A 16926-nucleotide genomic window follows, 5' to 3' on the forward strand; every position below is an offset into this window, starting at 1 on the left:
GTAATGACGCCGTTAGCTGTGTAGGCTAACACTTACGGATATGACGTCTCCCATTTGCCTCATCTTCCCTTCTCCACTGGAAACTGAAAAAAAACCCCTGCACTTTTTGCAAGTGCTTTGCGGATTGCAGCTGAAAATAAAAACGTACACCGTTTTCCCATGTGACGTCATGCTGTGTTTGTGTTGCGCGACGGCAGGCTGTGTGATATCACGTCGGGTTCAGATGAGACTGCACTGCCCTATTGAGTGCATGTAACAAAATGTACCATCATTTTAAGGCCCCATTTTATGACTCCTCACAAGGAAATAACTCATAGAAGCAAGTTAGTTGGAACTCGATCACCTCGCTATCAGATCTTTTTTTTTTTTTGTTTTTTGCCTTTTAAACTTGTAATTCTACATCGTTTTAGTTCCGCTGACCCCCCCCCCCAACAAAAAAATAAAGCTCTGGCGCCACCCCTGTCAGGGAAAGAACATACATATACTGCACCTGTCAGACAGACAGGTAGGAGGATTAACGACCAATCAGCAATGAGGAGGGCGTGTTTTTCGTGAGGGGGGTGGGGCGTAGGCCGGCGGCGGGTCGGCAGCCAATCAGAGGGCGCGTCCTGAGCAGGCTGTCAGTGTCGGTGCTGAGCTTCAGTCGCCACCAGAAGCATTCTGGACTTTTCCAACCCTCCGCGGACCAAACTCTTTTTTTTTATTTCCAGGCGGCCCATGGGAGCTTTTCAGCGGGATCGAGGCTGTACGATCCTCGGCAGTGTTCTGAGACTGTACGGCCCCGAAGCCCTCCGAACCACAGTCTCATCCGCGTCTGTCCCGAATCGAACCCAAAGTTGGACTTAATTTGACGGTGATTCAAAGAAACCATGGTGGCCGAAAAGGACAAAAAAAGGTGAGAGCGGTTTCTGCGGCTGTTATTATTATTATTTTTTTTTTAAGTTTGTTTACTTGTTGGTAGTTTTATGGCACTCGGAGCGAGTTCCTCCTCTTAACCTACTCTGTGACTTTTAATGAGGACAATTAGTGTAATTACCGCTGACACGGTGAGAAAGTAACTGAAAAGAAACTCATCTGTAATCTGTAAAATCTACAGAGATTACAAACGCTTAAAGAGGATTTAATTATTGTTCTTATAAGTGCAGGTGATAATGTAACTGAATGCATCCTCCAATTTACAGAATTAAACTTAATTTTATTGGAGTTTATTCATCTTCCTGTAAAAAAAAAAAAAGTAATGAATATTAAATATGAAATATTCTTAAAACATAACCTGCTTTGATTCACAAACTCTTATTTTATCGATTTATGATGAATAATTGTAATATTCAAAGAAAAATCCTGATAGTTTTTCTCACATTCTCATGTTTTGTCTTTGTTTTTTCACATTGAAGCATGTGTGTTTGTGTGTGTGTGTGTGTGTGTATATGTATGTATGTATATATATATATATATATATATATATATATATATATATATATATATATATATATATATATATATATATATATATATGCATGCAAGCTTGAGTGCATTTCTTTTTCAATCTGCAGTTTTGAATAAACACAATTACGACAGCACTCGGAGTGCAAACCTGTGCCACCAGTGGCTGCACAAATTTGATTGGGGGGGGGTGTTTCCTTTTTCATCCATTGGCTTGCGTTTCCAGAAATGCACGGCAATTTTCTCACAATGCACCTTCATTTTTGGCACAAAATCAACATGCACGTTTCAAGTAGCTATTACAGAGATGTCCATTTTTTTTGAGTGATTCACCCAAAATAAGTCATCTGTAAAAAGGAAAGCACTGCAGCAACTGGAAACTGTTCCTCGTTGATCTCAGACAAAATCGCACACTCTAGATATTGCGATATTACCAAATGCAAAGCCATTGGATGAGTAATTTTTGTTTAAAATGGCTAACTTTATTTTCTCCTTCATATTTTAGCATTCACTTATGTAATGAGATGTTAGCTTATTTCAAATAATATCCAATAATGAGGCCCAGAATTACAGTAAAAAACTGTATTTTATCTCTATACTTTAAAAAGTTATTACAAAAACAGTGGCCAAAACAAAATTTTTTTTATAAAATACTGTGATTCACCATAATTCAAGATCTCATTATTGGATGTTATTTGAAACAAGTTAGCTTCTTATTATGTAAGTAAGTGTGAAAATATGAAAGAAGAAATAAAATTAGCCATTCAAAAATTTTTTAAATAATATTAACAATTACACTCATCAAATGGAGGTGAGGAAGAGTAACTGTAACCCGTCAGCTCATCTGGTCATACCGTCTCGTCTCAACCAGTGTGCTGCTTGAGTTTGTATCTTGTAAATACCACCACACAGTGGGGAATTTGAGGATTGATGGTTCTCAGTCGGGACACGGGATGAGCGTTTCTATGAGGTTGAGGAGTGCATCAAACTTGACAGCAAACTTTTAGAAGTCCAACATTGGTGAAATTTTGTTGTGAGTTTACCTGAGAGCCTATCCGGTTAAGTGTGACGTAACGCATCATGTGATTTTCAACTTCTGGCTCCAAACAAAAAAGGCGCGCTGTCATTAACATTGACAATTGCACTGAGACGCTCTGATCAGGCTGCACTTACACCGTTGCACACGGACAACAGCATTAACATTGCAACATAAAACTCTTTGTATATTGTGCCTAAAACTCTCCTGGATATATTAACTGGGTTTTTAGACATTGTTACTGCGTTTGTTTTATGTAAAAATGTCAGACGCGCAGGTTGTTTTTCTATTATTTTCAATGGGAGTTGCTGCAAGCTGCGATCGCTTCCTGCTCATGTCGTTTGGTATTGTAAGAAATAATTTTTTATTAACAAACAGACAAGTATATTTTACCTGTGCATAATAAAATATGTAAAGTAAAAGAAAACATTTTTTATTAAGTGTTCTGACCATAGAACCAGACGAATGCGGTTAATGGAGGTGGAGGCGGAGAAGGGAGGGACGGAGGTTTGCGCACAATGTAAATATAAACTAAACTTAAACTGTAAATCCTTAAAAGGATCAAACTGATGTAACTTTAATTGTAAACTTGGAGGTCTTTGGACCCGGAAACAGATTTATCACGTGATGCGTTACGTCAGCGCTTAACAACCGGATAAGAACCAACTGTTTTGATACCGTTTAAACTTTTAAAATGATGACAGCAAACATTTAGAATGGATGTGGTTCTTAACCTAGCTAGCACTTTAGCATGAGCTCGACTGCCTTAGCTACTCTTGGTTTGGATTGTTTTCTGTGTTTGAGAGATTCTGTTTCACTTTGCAATTAAAATATCTTTTCTGTTTTGGGAATTTGTGGACTTTAGTCTGTATTTGTTGATAATCTGTTTGCGATGCTTGGCACAAATCGAGGCAAAGTTCAGCTTATTTGAAATGTTGATGCCATATATTTCCAGCAAAGTGAATGACACTCGCCATGCAAATGTTTTTAGGTACGATAGAGTTTTGGGGAAAAAAGTGTCCTCCATTAGTTATTTGTCAGTCATAAGTGGTTTAAGAAAAACATCAAATTTGAAATGTCTACATTTCTATTTTAACCAAGAAATGAATAAATCCTATGCAGGCCGTTTTATATGTTAATAAATAAATAAATAAATAAACGTAGTTTAAAAAAAAAAAAACAATTGAATAACCTACTCACTCATCAACATACAAAACTCACTTTCAAAGACAAAAATGTAATTTCCTTGGAGATGTGCTATCTGGTACATGATAACACAGAGGTCCAGAAGTATTTGGACAGCAACTTTTTTTCTTTTTTTTTCTTTTTTTTTTACTGTGTTTCTTTACTCCATCGCAAAGGAGTTAAAACTGAAAGTCAAGATGTGCTTGACTTTCAGTTTTAATTCAAGAGGTTGAACAAAATTATTGTATTAGGCATTGATGAATTACAGCCAATTTTATGTATGTTGTCCTTCCCTCTTCAGAGCCCATTAGCAACTGGACAAACTAAAAACAGATAAAGATTACTGTTGACATAAAAAAATCCTTTTTACCACCAGTATTCCTCAGACAACTCAGTGGATAGATAAATAAACATTTCCAAGTCATTGACCTTGTCTTGGACTTGAAAAACATTGTGGCCCTGAGATAGACTGGTGGCCTGTCCAGGGTAAACCCCGCCTCTCATTTAATAACTCCACCTCCCCTGTCACTGTTAATTGGAGTAAGCGGTTATGGAAAATGAATGAATGAATGGTCCTGTATGATTAATCTGTCTGCAGGAGGCATCTCTCAAAACTCAGCGACCATACAATAAAGAGACAAATGAGGGAAGCCACCAAGACACCCATGGCAACTCTGAAGGAGTTACAGCTTCTGTGGCTGTGACTGGAGAAACTATGCATTACGTAACTTTTGTCTGGTGCAGTAACATTTAGACAACTTTGTGGTGGATTCGAACAGATTTTCACACAAGAAAACGGATCTAATCTAGACTGGAGTCTACAAAGTGCCTTCTTGAAATAAGCAGTGTTTTTATTATTTCTAAATCTGTGCAAGTCTGTTGTAACAGAAAACAGAATAGAGGCGCAAAGCGCTAAGACCACATTCTCGCTGCGGTTGGCAGTCCGGCTCGTTGGCGCTTCCATAGTGTCCTCTCCACTTTGGCGACATCCAGTGTGGCTGCGTCGGCAGTGTGGCGCCTTCTCGCCGACAAAACTGCCCAGTCCATCTGGATTGAATCCAGATTGCGCTGGATTGCCATCCCCAGTCTGAATGGGGCCGAAATATATTTTTCATCTGTAGTCTAAACGCACGGACACAATAATACACGGCGAAGACACGCACAAAGAGACACATCCAGGGTTACAGATTTTATGCGGTCTGTAAAAGACTATTAGTCAAATAGCACGATGACAACTTAAAGGAGCAGGAAGCTCGATATCGACGGTAGAAATGGAGGCCGTCGTCGTACCGAACATCAGTGGTTTATGTCAAGTTGTTTTCCTGTTTAGTGCAATGAGCCTGAACTCTTCTTCATCTTATAATCGCTCTCTCTCTTGTTCAGCCCTGCTAACAGAGAGCTCGGTGTCTTCGGCGTGTTTCTTAATACCTGCTCTGTTCGTGTTTCGTCCTGATCTGATGGTGTTTGTTCGCTGGGAGAAAACAGTCGCCGGTTAGACCAGAAGGCGTCAAGCAAAAGCAAACCTGCTGACTCAAAGTGATGAGTTTATTTTTTAAATGGTTTGTGAGATAATCCTCTCTATCTGTGTGGTGGAGATCACCTCACATGGCCTCTTATTGACATTGATTAAGGGAAAGACAATAAATCGGAGCTTATGTTCTGCGACAAAATCAGCGCGGCTCCACAGATAATGAGTCAGATGTGTTTCACAAACAGTTGCTAAAGAAGACAGAGTCCACGTCGTCCGTTACCTCCAGCCAGGTGTCCGTGCACAAACATCTGCCCACTGCAGGATTTCAATTTATCGATTGATCATTGTGCTGAAATGATTAGTCCATTGACAGGAGATTAATCAACTATTTAAACAACTGATCAATCATTTAAAGCCTTTTATCTAAAAGCTAGGTTTTTTTTTTACAGCTTATCAAATGAGAGGATTTGCTCCGTTTCTGCTTTGTAATTTGATTTTAACAGACTTTAACCTCTGGCATGCGAACAACAGGCGTGTTTTTATATTCTGTTAAAATGCCTCAAACAGACGTCAGTTTAAAGAGGAAAAAACAAACACACTAGAACGCAGCTAACCTTTTTTTTGATAGTTAATTGTTCAGTCTAAAAATGTCAGAACAAATATTTTAACTTTGTCCATAAACAAGATATGAAATAATTTTTTATCAGTTAGTCAAAGTCTGTTTCTGAAACTTGGATTTAAAAAACAAAATCCAGATTTTCATGGCTTTGGAATGTTTTTTTTTTAAACTATGTAAATACTTAAAATTGTTCATATGTGATTGACGCTCATTTAAACCCCATTTAACAGTTTTCAAACTAAAATCTTTTCTTGCGGTGTAATTGTTTACCAAGTTGATTTCCCAATTTCCTGTAATTTGCTTAAATGAAATCCAGGTTAAGTTGTTTTACCGTTATTTGCAAGATGTTTAAGTGCTAAAGTTGTTGAATTCTGCCTGTACTTTTGTCAAACGGTTTAAAGTCGGTGAAGGCCAGACTCTCTCTAGTCTGTCTGGATTTTTAAAAGCATATCACACTTGGGGAATAACCCTGTTGTGTCTGATTTGTGGATGTTCATGCTGGTTATATGGTTGCAAATTGACCTTTACCTTTAAGAAGGAGTTTTACCTGCGACGGGTTAGCAGAGCCAGTAAAATGGATATTTGCGACCGTATAACACCATGAACATCTGCAAATCATCAGATGCGATGGGGTTATTCCCATTCAAATCCAATTGCATCATTTGCACGGTTTATTTTTCTGTAGGTAATTCGGTTGTCGAGGTTTACCGTGAGGCAGCGTCGCTCCAACAGTGGTCAGGATGCAGAGTAACCCATCAAATGCGAAAATCCATCAAATGTGAAACGGTAATTCTGTATCAGAATCCACATCAAACTTTTGTATGGTAGCTTAAATTCACCCATTTCAGCGGTGGTACGTGACTTTCTCTTGCTCTCAGCTAACAGCGCTAACAGCTAAAAGCGCACGCAGCTGGTGTTCTGTCGAATTGTGTGTTTTGTCGCATAAATCGACAGTTCCTTGTCTCGCCAATATTGCACATGCATGCACAGTTGCGCGGAGGACTGGCCAGTTGACAGGAATGACATCTCGTCAGGGCGCGGAGTAATACATCCAAATGTAAAATGGTTGGAATATTTTGCCACCGTTACCCCGGTATTATAAAGTCTGAAATCTCACACAATTAGTCAGTCAGATTTGCGGAAAAAAATTTATAGGATTAGAGTTTTATATGGTTTAAAATCATTTGTACTGAACAGTTTAAAAGCATATAGAACAACTTGATTAGATCAGTAAAAATTTGACAAATTGTTTGATAAATGACTGAATAACTTTAAACAACTGATTGGTTAATTATTTTCTCCTTGGGCTAATTCATGAATGGAGTCATTTTGGACTGGTTTTGGGCTGGTTTTGAATAACTCCAAATGATTTAGATTAGATTTGATATGGTGGGAGGGCACACAGCGGTTTGATTTTCCGCCCATCACGCAGCTTAGGAATGTGATAACTTCAGAGCAAATAAGAGCAAGCTCACTAAACTTGGCTCGTAGGTGTCTCTTATGAAGACCTCGGATGAATTTGTGTATGGGTTGGCCTGTACTTTTCAAGGTCACAGGGGTCAAATTTGGACATTCCTGGTGAACATAACTTGAGAACAAATAACAGCAGGTTCACCAAATTTAGTACACACAGATGTCTCGTGTGTTGACCTCACCTGAGTTTGCATATCACTGACCTTGACCAACTTTTCAAGGTGACAGGTCAGCAAATCAGATTCTTGATAAACCTCTCTGACTTCAGCTGTTATTTAATTTCTGGATACAGCACTTGATAAACCTACTAACCTCAGCCTGATTTACTGCCTACTGATCAGTCACAGCTCACTAAACAGTCCATGAAAAGCTGATATTATTATGAGTCATATTTCCTAAGTAAGTGTGTGCACCTCATGCACTGTCTGAGCACCAGTTGAATGTTAGAATTTCAAACATGCCTCCAGTGAGCATAAAATGGTTTAAAGTCTTTTTTTTTTCTTTTTTTTTTTGAAAGACGATTTATGTGTGACTTAAACAAATCCTGTTTTTTTAACTGGCTTTAAAATGCTCTCAACAAATCAAACTGGGTTGAGCTGGATTTACTTTGAACAATTTGAGAAACTGTTTGTGACATCCTTGGACTGAAAGACCTTGAGTTAAATAATAACATAATTTGTGTTTAGCCTGAAGTACTGGGACAGAGATGGTAAAACCTGTACTTATTTGTTTATTTTTTTGAAACATTTTTTTGCATTAACTTTAAAACAGATAATCAGATGTATCAATAATAAAAATGTAATTGCAACTGTAATTTATTTATTTGCCTATTTTGTAAGATTATTGAACGAAAAGGGATCATTTGAATAATGTCCTGCTGGTAAATGGTAATTTCTTCTCATTTTGTCCCGTGTGATTCAGTCATGTTTAATCATGTTAACGGTCCACTTTCTCAGGACCAGCTGTGGTCATGTTTCAGACTGAACTCACAGCGTTTGTCAGATTAGAATTGCAGAAAAGGGATGAGTGTGCATGGAGGAAAATGATTTTGCTGCTTCATATTGATTGTGTGAAAGTTGATCTTATCTGTCCATTTTCCAGATAAAACCTCTGACTGTGGTTCATTGATGTTTTTATGCCTCATAGTAAACATCTCAACATAATAAAAAAAGGCAAATCATAGACCACATTTAATTTATGATGATGCAGTTCTTTATCTTTAGGGAGTTTGGGATTACACAAACTGGAACAAGAAAATGCTTTATTTTACAAGATTTGACTTATAACGTAATTATAAGTGGTGAGCGGTTATCAAAAAGACAATGGACTATCATCCTTTGGCATAACAAATCCTTTGCCAAATCAAATATTGGGTTAGGTCTGGCAGCATGTGCTGGTGCGACACGTTGCCACATCCAACCACGTGGAGGAACCACCTTGGGACCTGGATGGCAATGTTTATAGAAGACCAGAAGAATTGCATTCTGTTTGTTTGTATATTTAGAGAAAACCTGTGATGGGGTACCGAGAGAGGAGTTGCGAAATTGTCTATAGGTAGATGTTGGGAGTGTCAGAAGTATGTGAGGGTGGTGCAGGATATCTATGAGGATGTTGTGGCAGTAGGGCAATTCTATGGTAACGGAAGTACAACAGCAGCAGCAAAATCTGGACATATGGCATCTAACCACGACAGATTAGCTCAGATTGTAATTCCATTACCGTAGAATTGCCCAGTAGTGAAATTTGTTTGATAGGAATCAAGGTAGTTGTGATAGACAAGGTCAGACTGGAGCCTCTGTGGACTATGGTGTTTTCAGATTACATTGTGATCTGTAGTGATGATAGGAAGCAGGTGTAGGCAAGCCTGGAGAGGCTATGCTCTGGAGAGAAGGGGAATGAAAGATAGCAGGAGCAATGTGTGTACAGATGTCTTCACAACCCAAGTAATCCACACATACAAAGAAATCAAACCATAGATGTGTGTAGGCAAGCCTGGAGAAGTGAAGCTACGCTTTGGAGAGAAGGGGAATGAAAGTTAGCAGGAGAAGAGTGTGTACAGATGTCTTAACAACCCAAGTAATCCACACATACAAAGAAATCAAACCATAGATGTCCATAAATTATGTGTAATAATGTGAAATGACACAGGAAAAAGTATTGAACACCTGAAGAAAGGAAGGTCCAAAAAGCCATGAAAAGCAAGGCACTGGCTGAAATCTGTCAGAAATTATAAAGCAGTCCTGCCCCTTATCAATGCAAATTAATATCAGCTGGTTCAGTCCCAACTGGTGGCCTATAAAAAGAGGTATCCTTACCAAGGTGTCACACAAGAAATATCTCATCATGGGTAAAAGTAGAGAACTCTCAAGATCTTCTCATCATTGGACGGGGTAAGGTTTAAACCTTGTGTGATGTATTTTGTGATTTGGCACCAAATAAATACATTGAATTGAATGGTGTGGGGATGAGCTTAAATATTTTAGGTCAACTGTTCAAAGTAGTGGAGAGCGACGAAGAGAGTGCAACAAGAGTGGAGTGACGAGAGATTTTTGATAGAAGGTTAACTGAAATGAAGACTGTAGTGAGACCATCTATGTTATATGGATTGGTGGAGGTTGGGCTGACAAAAAGAAACGAGGTAGAGGTGCCACAGCCAAAAATGCTGTGATTTTCCTTCAGAAGACAATTGATGGGTTTCGGAATGAGCTTCTCAGAGGGACAGTGCTGGTGGGACAGTTTGGGGACAAGCAGAAAGATGAGGTTCTGCTAGTTTGATCACGTTCAGAACATAGACATGGGGTATATAGAGAGAAGGAGGTTGAAGATGGAACTGCTAGGCATGAAGAGAATAGGAAGTCCAGTGAGGAGGTGAGGGAGCACATGTGGTTGGTGGGTATGAGAGAAGATGATGCAGAAGACAAGGTGAGATTGAGACAGATGATTTCATGTGGAGACTTTAGATATATCATTTCTGCATGAATGTTTCAGATTAATTTCACAAATATGTGATCTGTTTTTGAGATCACACAGAACTCCAGGTGGAGTATAAGTGACTGTAATCTGTGATTCCAGTGATAAAACTCGCGTGTCGTCTCAACATGGAATCATGACTGATCACATTGAGCAGCCTGCCTCATAAAAAGAGGCTCAAGGTCAACAGTTTGTCTGCTGACCCGAACATGACTTCAGCTGGTTGTTCGAATCATCAAAATAATTCAACATGATGGATTACGCTCAGAAACTGCTTATTTCTTTACAAATTAAATGTTAAACTCTTGTAACTCTTTTAACTCTTGTAACCAGATAACACCTCTTAAGTGATTTATACAACATCTTAGGGAGACGTTGCCGTGCACACGCATCAAGCAACAAAAGCAACTGCTTGTCAATGTCATTTCTCGCTTAACTGACTGTAGGGTTACGAGTCAAATTTAAAGAAACCTTCCCAAATTTTTCACTAATCAATAACTGAGCTACAGACTCCAGCAAATTTAGTTTTTTTTATGATGCCGTTAATGAACTGATTACAAATTAGATGCATTTACAGATGGGGAACTCTTTAACTAGCTAAACTTAAGCTTTATTTGTTTGTCCGTCTGTGATACTTCTCAAAAACCGTAATCAATGTCGATATGGAAAACAAAATCAGGAACTCTTGCTTTATGCAATGAAAATATATATTTCACTTTTGATTGTTGATCAAACTGCAGTGTAGCCTTTTATTTCAACACCTGGTTAATGACGTCTTTATTAAGCACAGATGCCAATCACTATGTAGCTACGCCCTGTAATTAATGGTTCCTTTGCTGCATTGTTTATTAATGGACTAATAATTAAAAAAGTACACAGTAGCGGTAATTAACATAACTTTGCTTTGCCTCGTGCTGCCTGATATAAGTTGAGCACTTGTGAGGAATCCCAGTGCCTGCTTTGATCATGTGATTCCCTTGGAAACAATGTCCAAAGGTCAGAGTCCGGGGCTGCTGCCAGACATACATGCACCGTGTTGGGAGTGAGGATGCATTTGTCTTTTAGGGGCTTGTTTCTACCAAAACCCCTGACACGCACATCCTAATGGTTCTAGAATTTAGCTCATATTATAAAGTCTTTGATTTTTCAACAAATGCACAGAACTGAGTAAATGCATTTTCTCTAATGAAATATGTGCAATTTTGGAAAATGTTTGATAAAATAATATTTGCATTTGTGCATACTGACTGGACAATCAGAATTTTGTTAAATTTCTTTGCCATATACAATGTGTGTGTGTGTGTGTGTGTATATATATATATATATATATATATATATATATATATATATTGTTGTGCCATACATCCAAGAACATCACCTCATGTTGCAGCAGGATAATGCACGGCGCCATGTTGCAAGGATCTGTACACAATTCTTGGAAGCTGAAAATGTCCCAGTTCTTGCATGGCCGGCATACTCACCGGACATGTCACCCATTGAGCATGTTTGGGATGCTCTGGACTGGCGTATATGACAGCGTGTACCAGTTCCTGCCAATATCCAGCAACTTCGCACAGCCATTGAAGAGGAGTGGACCAACATTCCACAGGCGACAATTGACAACCTGATCAACTCTATGCGAAGGAGATGTGTTGCACTGCATGAGGCAAATGGTGGTCACACCAGATACTGACTGGTATCCCCCCCCCCCAATAAAACAAAACTGCACCTTTCAGAGTGGCATTTTATTGTGGGCAGTCTAAGGCACACCTGTGCACTAATCATGGTGTCTAATCAGCATCTTGATATGGCACACCTGTGAGGTGGGATGGATTATCTCAGCAAAGGAGAAGTGCTCACTATCACAGATTTAGACTGGTTTGTGAACAATATTTGAGGGAAATGGTGATATTGTGTATGTGGAAAAAGTTTTAGATCTTTGAGTTCATCTCATACAAAATGGGAGCAAAACCAAAAGTGTTGCATTTATATTTTTGTTGAGTATATACACACACATATACACATATATGCACATACATACACATAGACATTATAACCATAATTAGAAGTTCATAATAACAGTAAAAAAAAAAAAAAAAACATATATATACACATTAGATCATTGTGTGAATAGGATAAGTTTTAACTTCTTCTGAAACAACTTTTTGTTTGTTTCTGACACCAAAAAAGTAGGCAGTGCATTCCAGGCGACCATGGCACGATAAACAAGTGCATTGCATTTGACCTGTTCTACACACAGGGAGCAAACCTCTTATGTTGCTGCTTTGACGAGTTACATAATTATGAACATCAGATAAAAATAACAATTTGCTAAAAATAATTTCTGGACTTTTGGTTATAACATTTCTAATAAATGTTAACAAAAAATATTTCAGTCTGCATTTTACCATTAGCTAGGCCAGTTCACTGTGCATTGATGTTACACTGGTTCTACATGGACAACTCAACACAATTCGTGCCGCTTTGTTCTGGGCAACTTGTAACCTGTGCAAATTATTTTCAGTTGTATTTGACCAAACCACAGAAGCATAATCCATCTGGGAGAGCACTAATGATTGAACTAACTGTTTGGTTAAATGCTGTGGAATACATTTTCTGCAGTGTCTGATCATACCCATACTGCGACCCATTTTCTGCAACATATAATTTATGTGACTGGTCCATGATAATTTAAAGTCTACTATTACACCTAATAAATTTGTTTGTTCTATCTGTTCAACTTTAGTTTCCTTTAACTTTAAATGTAATTTTTGTTTATTTATTATTAACATATATTGTGATCCAAGTAACATACATTTAGTTTTCTCTGCATTAATTACTAGCTTATTATTTTGAATCCACTGTGCCACTACTGCCAACTCGTCATTTAAGATGTTACTGAGTTGTTCTACAGTCGGTGCAGATGCATACAATGTTGTATCATCTGCATATATCGCCATAGTTGCATGTTTTAGTACAAATGAAAAATCATTGGTGAATATAGAAAATAATAGGGGTCCCAGACAACTGCCCTGGGGCACTCCACAACTCATTACCTCAATCTCAGAATAGCTACCATTGGGGGGAAAAAAACTTTATAGTCTCGATCACTTAAATAACTTTTAGTCCATTTTAAAGCTGATGACTCAAATCCATAGCAGCTCAATTTATTCAATAAAATATTGTGATCCAACACATCAAAAGCTGCACTTAAATCTAAAAATACAGTGCCTATGAGATTTTTATTATCAATTTCATGTAGCCAATAATCTGTTATTTGAGTGAGTGCAGTTGAAGTGGAATAACCTTTTCTATATGCATGCTGATAAATAGTATTTAGCCCATTAACTGAAAAATATAATTGGATTTGGTCATATGCCACCTTTTCCATAATTTTACTTAACATAGGTAATAAACTTATTGGTCTACTATTTTTACCTGATAATGGTTCCTTGTAGTTTTTAATAAGATGAATTATTTTTGCAGTTTTCCACTGTGTGGGAAAATACCTTTAGTTAAACTTAAATTTATTATGTGAGAAACTGGTAAGTCAATTATATGAGCCACCATTTTTATTAATTTAGTTTCAAGGTTATCGATACCAGATGGTTTATCCTTACTTTTTAGGAGCAATTCTTTAATTTGATTTTGTGTGACTTTATTAAACTTAAATTTGCTTTCTTTCTCCCTCATAATATACTTCCTTATTAATTTAGAAGAAATATTTTCGTCGTGTACTGGTCCCATGTCATTTCTTAATTTCTCAATTTTATCTTTAAAAAACTGACTCAAATAATTTGCAGTATCTTTTGCCGTAGTTAAATAAACACCATTTGATCCTAAATATGTAGCTGTTATTTTTTTCCTCCCTAATATCTCATTTAATATTCCCCACACTTTTGCAGGATCACATTTTGCGTCTCCAATCTTACTCTGGTAATATAAATGTTTTTTCCTTTTATTCAATTTAGTCACATAATTTCTTAGTTTACGATATTTATTCCACTGTACTAGATTATTACTTTCCAGTGCTTCCTTTTTGGTTTTATCTCTTTCGGCCATATATTCCTTAAGTTCTTGATCTAACCATGGAGCAGAGATGTCTCTTACAGCTCGCTTTCTTATAGGAGCATGTTTGTCCAGAACTTGTCATCACTTGACCCAGCTATCTTAGCTAATTATAGGCCAATCTCCAACCTTCCTTTTCTCTCAAAAATTCTTGAAAGGGTAGTTGTAAAACAGCTAACTGATCATCTGCAGAGGAATGGTCTATTTGAAGAGTTTCAGTCAGGTTTTAGAATTCATCATAGTACAGAAACAGCATTAGTGAAGGTTACAAATGATCTTCTTATGGCCTCAGACAGTGGACTCATCTCTGTGCTTGTTCTGTTAGACCTCAGTGCTGCTTTTGATACTGTTGACCATAAAATTTTATTACAGAGATTAGAGCATGCCATAGGTATTAAAGCAGCACTGCGGTGGTTTGAATCATATTTATCTAATAGATTACAATTTGTTCATGTAAATGGGGAATCTTCTTCACAGACTAAGGTTAATTATGGAGTTCCACAAGGTTCTGTGCTAGGACCAATTTTATTCACTTTATACATGTTTCCCTTAGGCAGTATTATTAGACAGCATTGCTTAAATTTTCATTGTTACGCAGATGATACCCAGCTTTATCTATCCATGAAGCCAGAGGACACACACCAATTAGTTAAACTGCAGGAATGTCTTACAGACATAAAGACATGGATGACCTCTAATTTCCTGCTTTTAAACTCAGATAAAACTGAAGTTATTGTACTTGGCCCCACAAATCTTAGAAACATGGTGTCTAACCAGATCCTTACTCTGGATGGCATTACCCTGACCTCTAGTAATACTGTGAGAAATCTTGGAGTCATTTTTGATCAGGATATGTCATTCAATGCGCATATTAAACAAATATGTAGGACTGCTTTTTTGCATTTGCGCAATATCTCTAAAATTAGAAAGGTCTTGTCTCAGAGTGATGCTGAAAAACTAATTCATGCATTTATTTCCTCTAGGCTGGACTATTGTAATTCATTATTATCAGGTTGTCCTAAAAGTTCCCTGAAAAGCCTTCAGTTAATTAAAAATGCTGCAGCTAGAGTGCTAACAGGGACTGGAAGGAGAGAGCATATCTCACCCATATTGGCCTCTCTTCATTGGCTTCTCTCCTGTGGAACCAGCTCCCAGTTCAGATCAGGGAGACAGACACCCTCTCTACTTTTAAGGTTAGGCTTAAAACTTTCCTTTTTGCTAAAGCTTATAGTTAGGGCTGGATCAGGTGACCCTGAACCATCCCTTAGTTATGCTGCTATAAACTTAGACTTCTGGGGAGTTCCCATGATGCACTGAGTGTTTCTTTCTCTTTTTGCTCTGTATGCACCACTCTGCATTTAATCATTAGTGATTGATCTCTGCTCCCCTCCACAGCATGTCTTTTTCCTGGTTCTCTCCCTCAGCCCCAACCAGTCCCAGCAGAAGACTGCCCCTCCCTGAGCCTGGTTCTGCTGGAGGTTTCTTCCTGTTAAAAGGGAGTTTTTCCTTCCCACTGTTGCCAAGTGCTTGCTCACAGGGGGTCGTTTTGACCGTTGGGGTTTTTCCGTATTTATTTTATGGCCTTGCCTTACAATATAAAGCGCCTTGGGGCAACTGTTTGTTGTGATTTGGCGCTATATAAATAAAATTGATTGATTGATTAAGGTATTGAAAATTTCCACAGCTTTACTTGGGTCCTGTTCTTGTATTACTTCTGACCAGTTTATGCTTTGTACATCTGTAACAAAATCATCCTTGTTAAAATGCTTAAGAATTTAGGTACTTTTGTTTTTCTTATAATTGCAGTTAAATTGTGGTCACTGCAACCAACAGAAACAGAAATTGCCTCAGTGCATAATTCTGGAACATTTGTAAACATTAAATCAATTAGAGTTGCTGAACAGGTTCCATCAGCTTTTACATTTATTCTAATGTATTTACTGACAAGTTGTGACAAATTACAAGTTTTAGCAGTTGAAGATAATTTATCCTTTAAAGCACAACTTTCAGCTTTGAAATCAATATTTAGATCTCCTAAAAAATAAATTTCTTTTCCTTTATCACATACACCATCTAACATTTCACATAGTTGGTCAAGATACATTACTGAAGCATTTGGTGGTCTGTAACAGCACCCAAGCAGCACAGGTTTTAAATGAGGTAATTGTAACTGAATCCACATAATTTAAATTCCTTGAATATTAAAATCATTTCGGATTTTAACTGGAATGTGGCTTTGACCATAACAAGCTACTCCTCCACCATTTGAATTTCTATCTAATCTATAAAAATTATATCCATATATACTTAAAGAGGAGCTGTTAATAGTTGAGTCCAGATGGGTTTCTGACAACGCAAATACATGTAAATTATACTCCTGTATTAAATTAAAAACTTCATTCACTTTATTCCTTAAACTGCACACATTCAAATGAGCTATTTTAAATCCATTTTTATCTGACATAAAATTCATCCAATATTCTTGCTAGAATTTTACTTTTAATATTACATAGTGCTTTCATAACAAATAAACACTGATAATCACACATCCATTCAACCACACACACACTCACACATAAATTCACCATGTAATGAAAACAAATATCACCTGAGCTACGCCTGCTCTGAATATATAAATAATAAGAAAAAAACATATAGGCT

The 16926-nt window shown here is 37.5% G+C and overlaps 1 protein-coding gene across 3 annotated transcripts in view; it reads left to right on the plus strand.

Moving 5' to 3' along the window:
- The first annotated feature begins 630 nt into the window (after nucleotides 1-630).
- The window catches only part of epas1b (endothelial PAS domain protein 1b), a 110075-nt gene continuing 93779 nt past the window's right edge, over nucleotides 631-16926 (plus strand). For all 3 annotated transcript variants that reach the window (XM_034185350.1, XM_034185349.1, XM_034185352.1), the window contains exon 1: nucleotides 631-895. In XM_034185350.1, coding sequence (XP_034041241.1) covers nucleotides 870-895 — 26 coding nt within the window. In that variant the 5' untranslated portion in view covers nucleotides 631-869. The remainder of the gene's footprint in view (nucleotides 896-16926) is intronic.

Source organism: Thalassophryne amazonica, chromosome 13 (genome assembly GCF_902500255.1).
Source record: "Thalassophryne amazonica chromosome 13, fThaAma1.1, whole genome shotgun sequence".
Lineage (NCBI taxonomy): Eukaryota > Metazoa > Chordata > Actinopteri > Batrachoidiformes > Batrachoididae > Thalassophryne > Thalassophryne amazonica.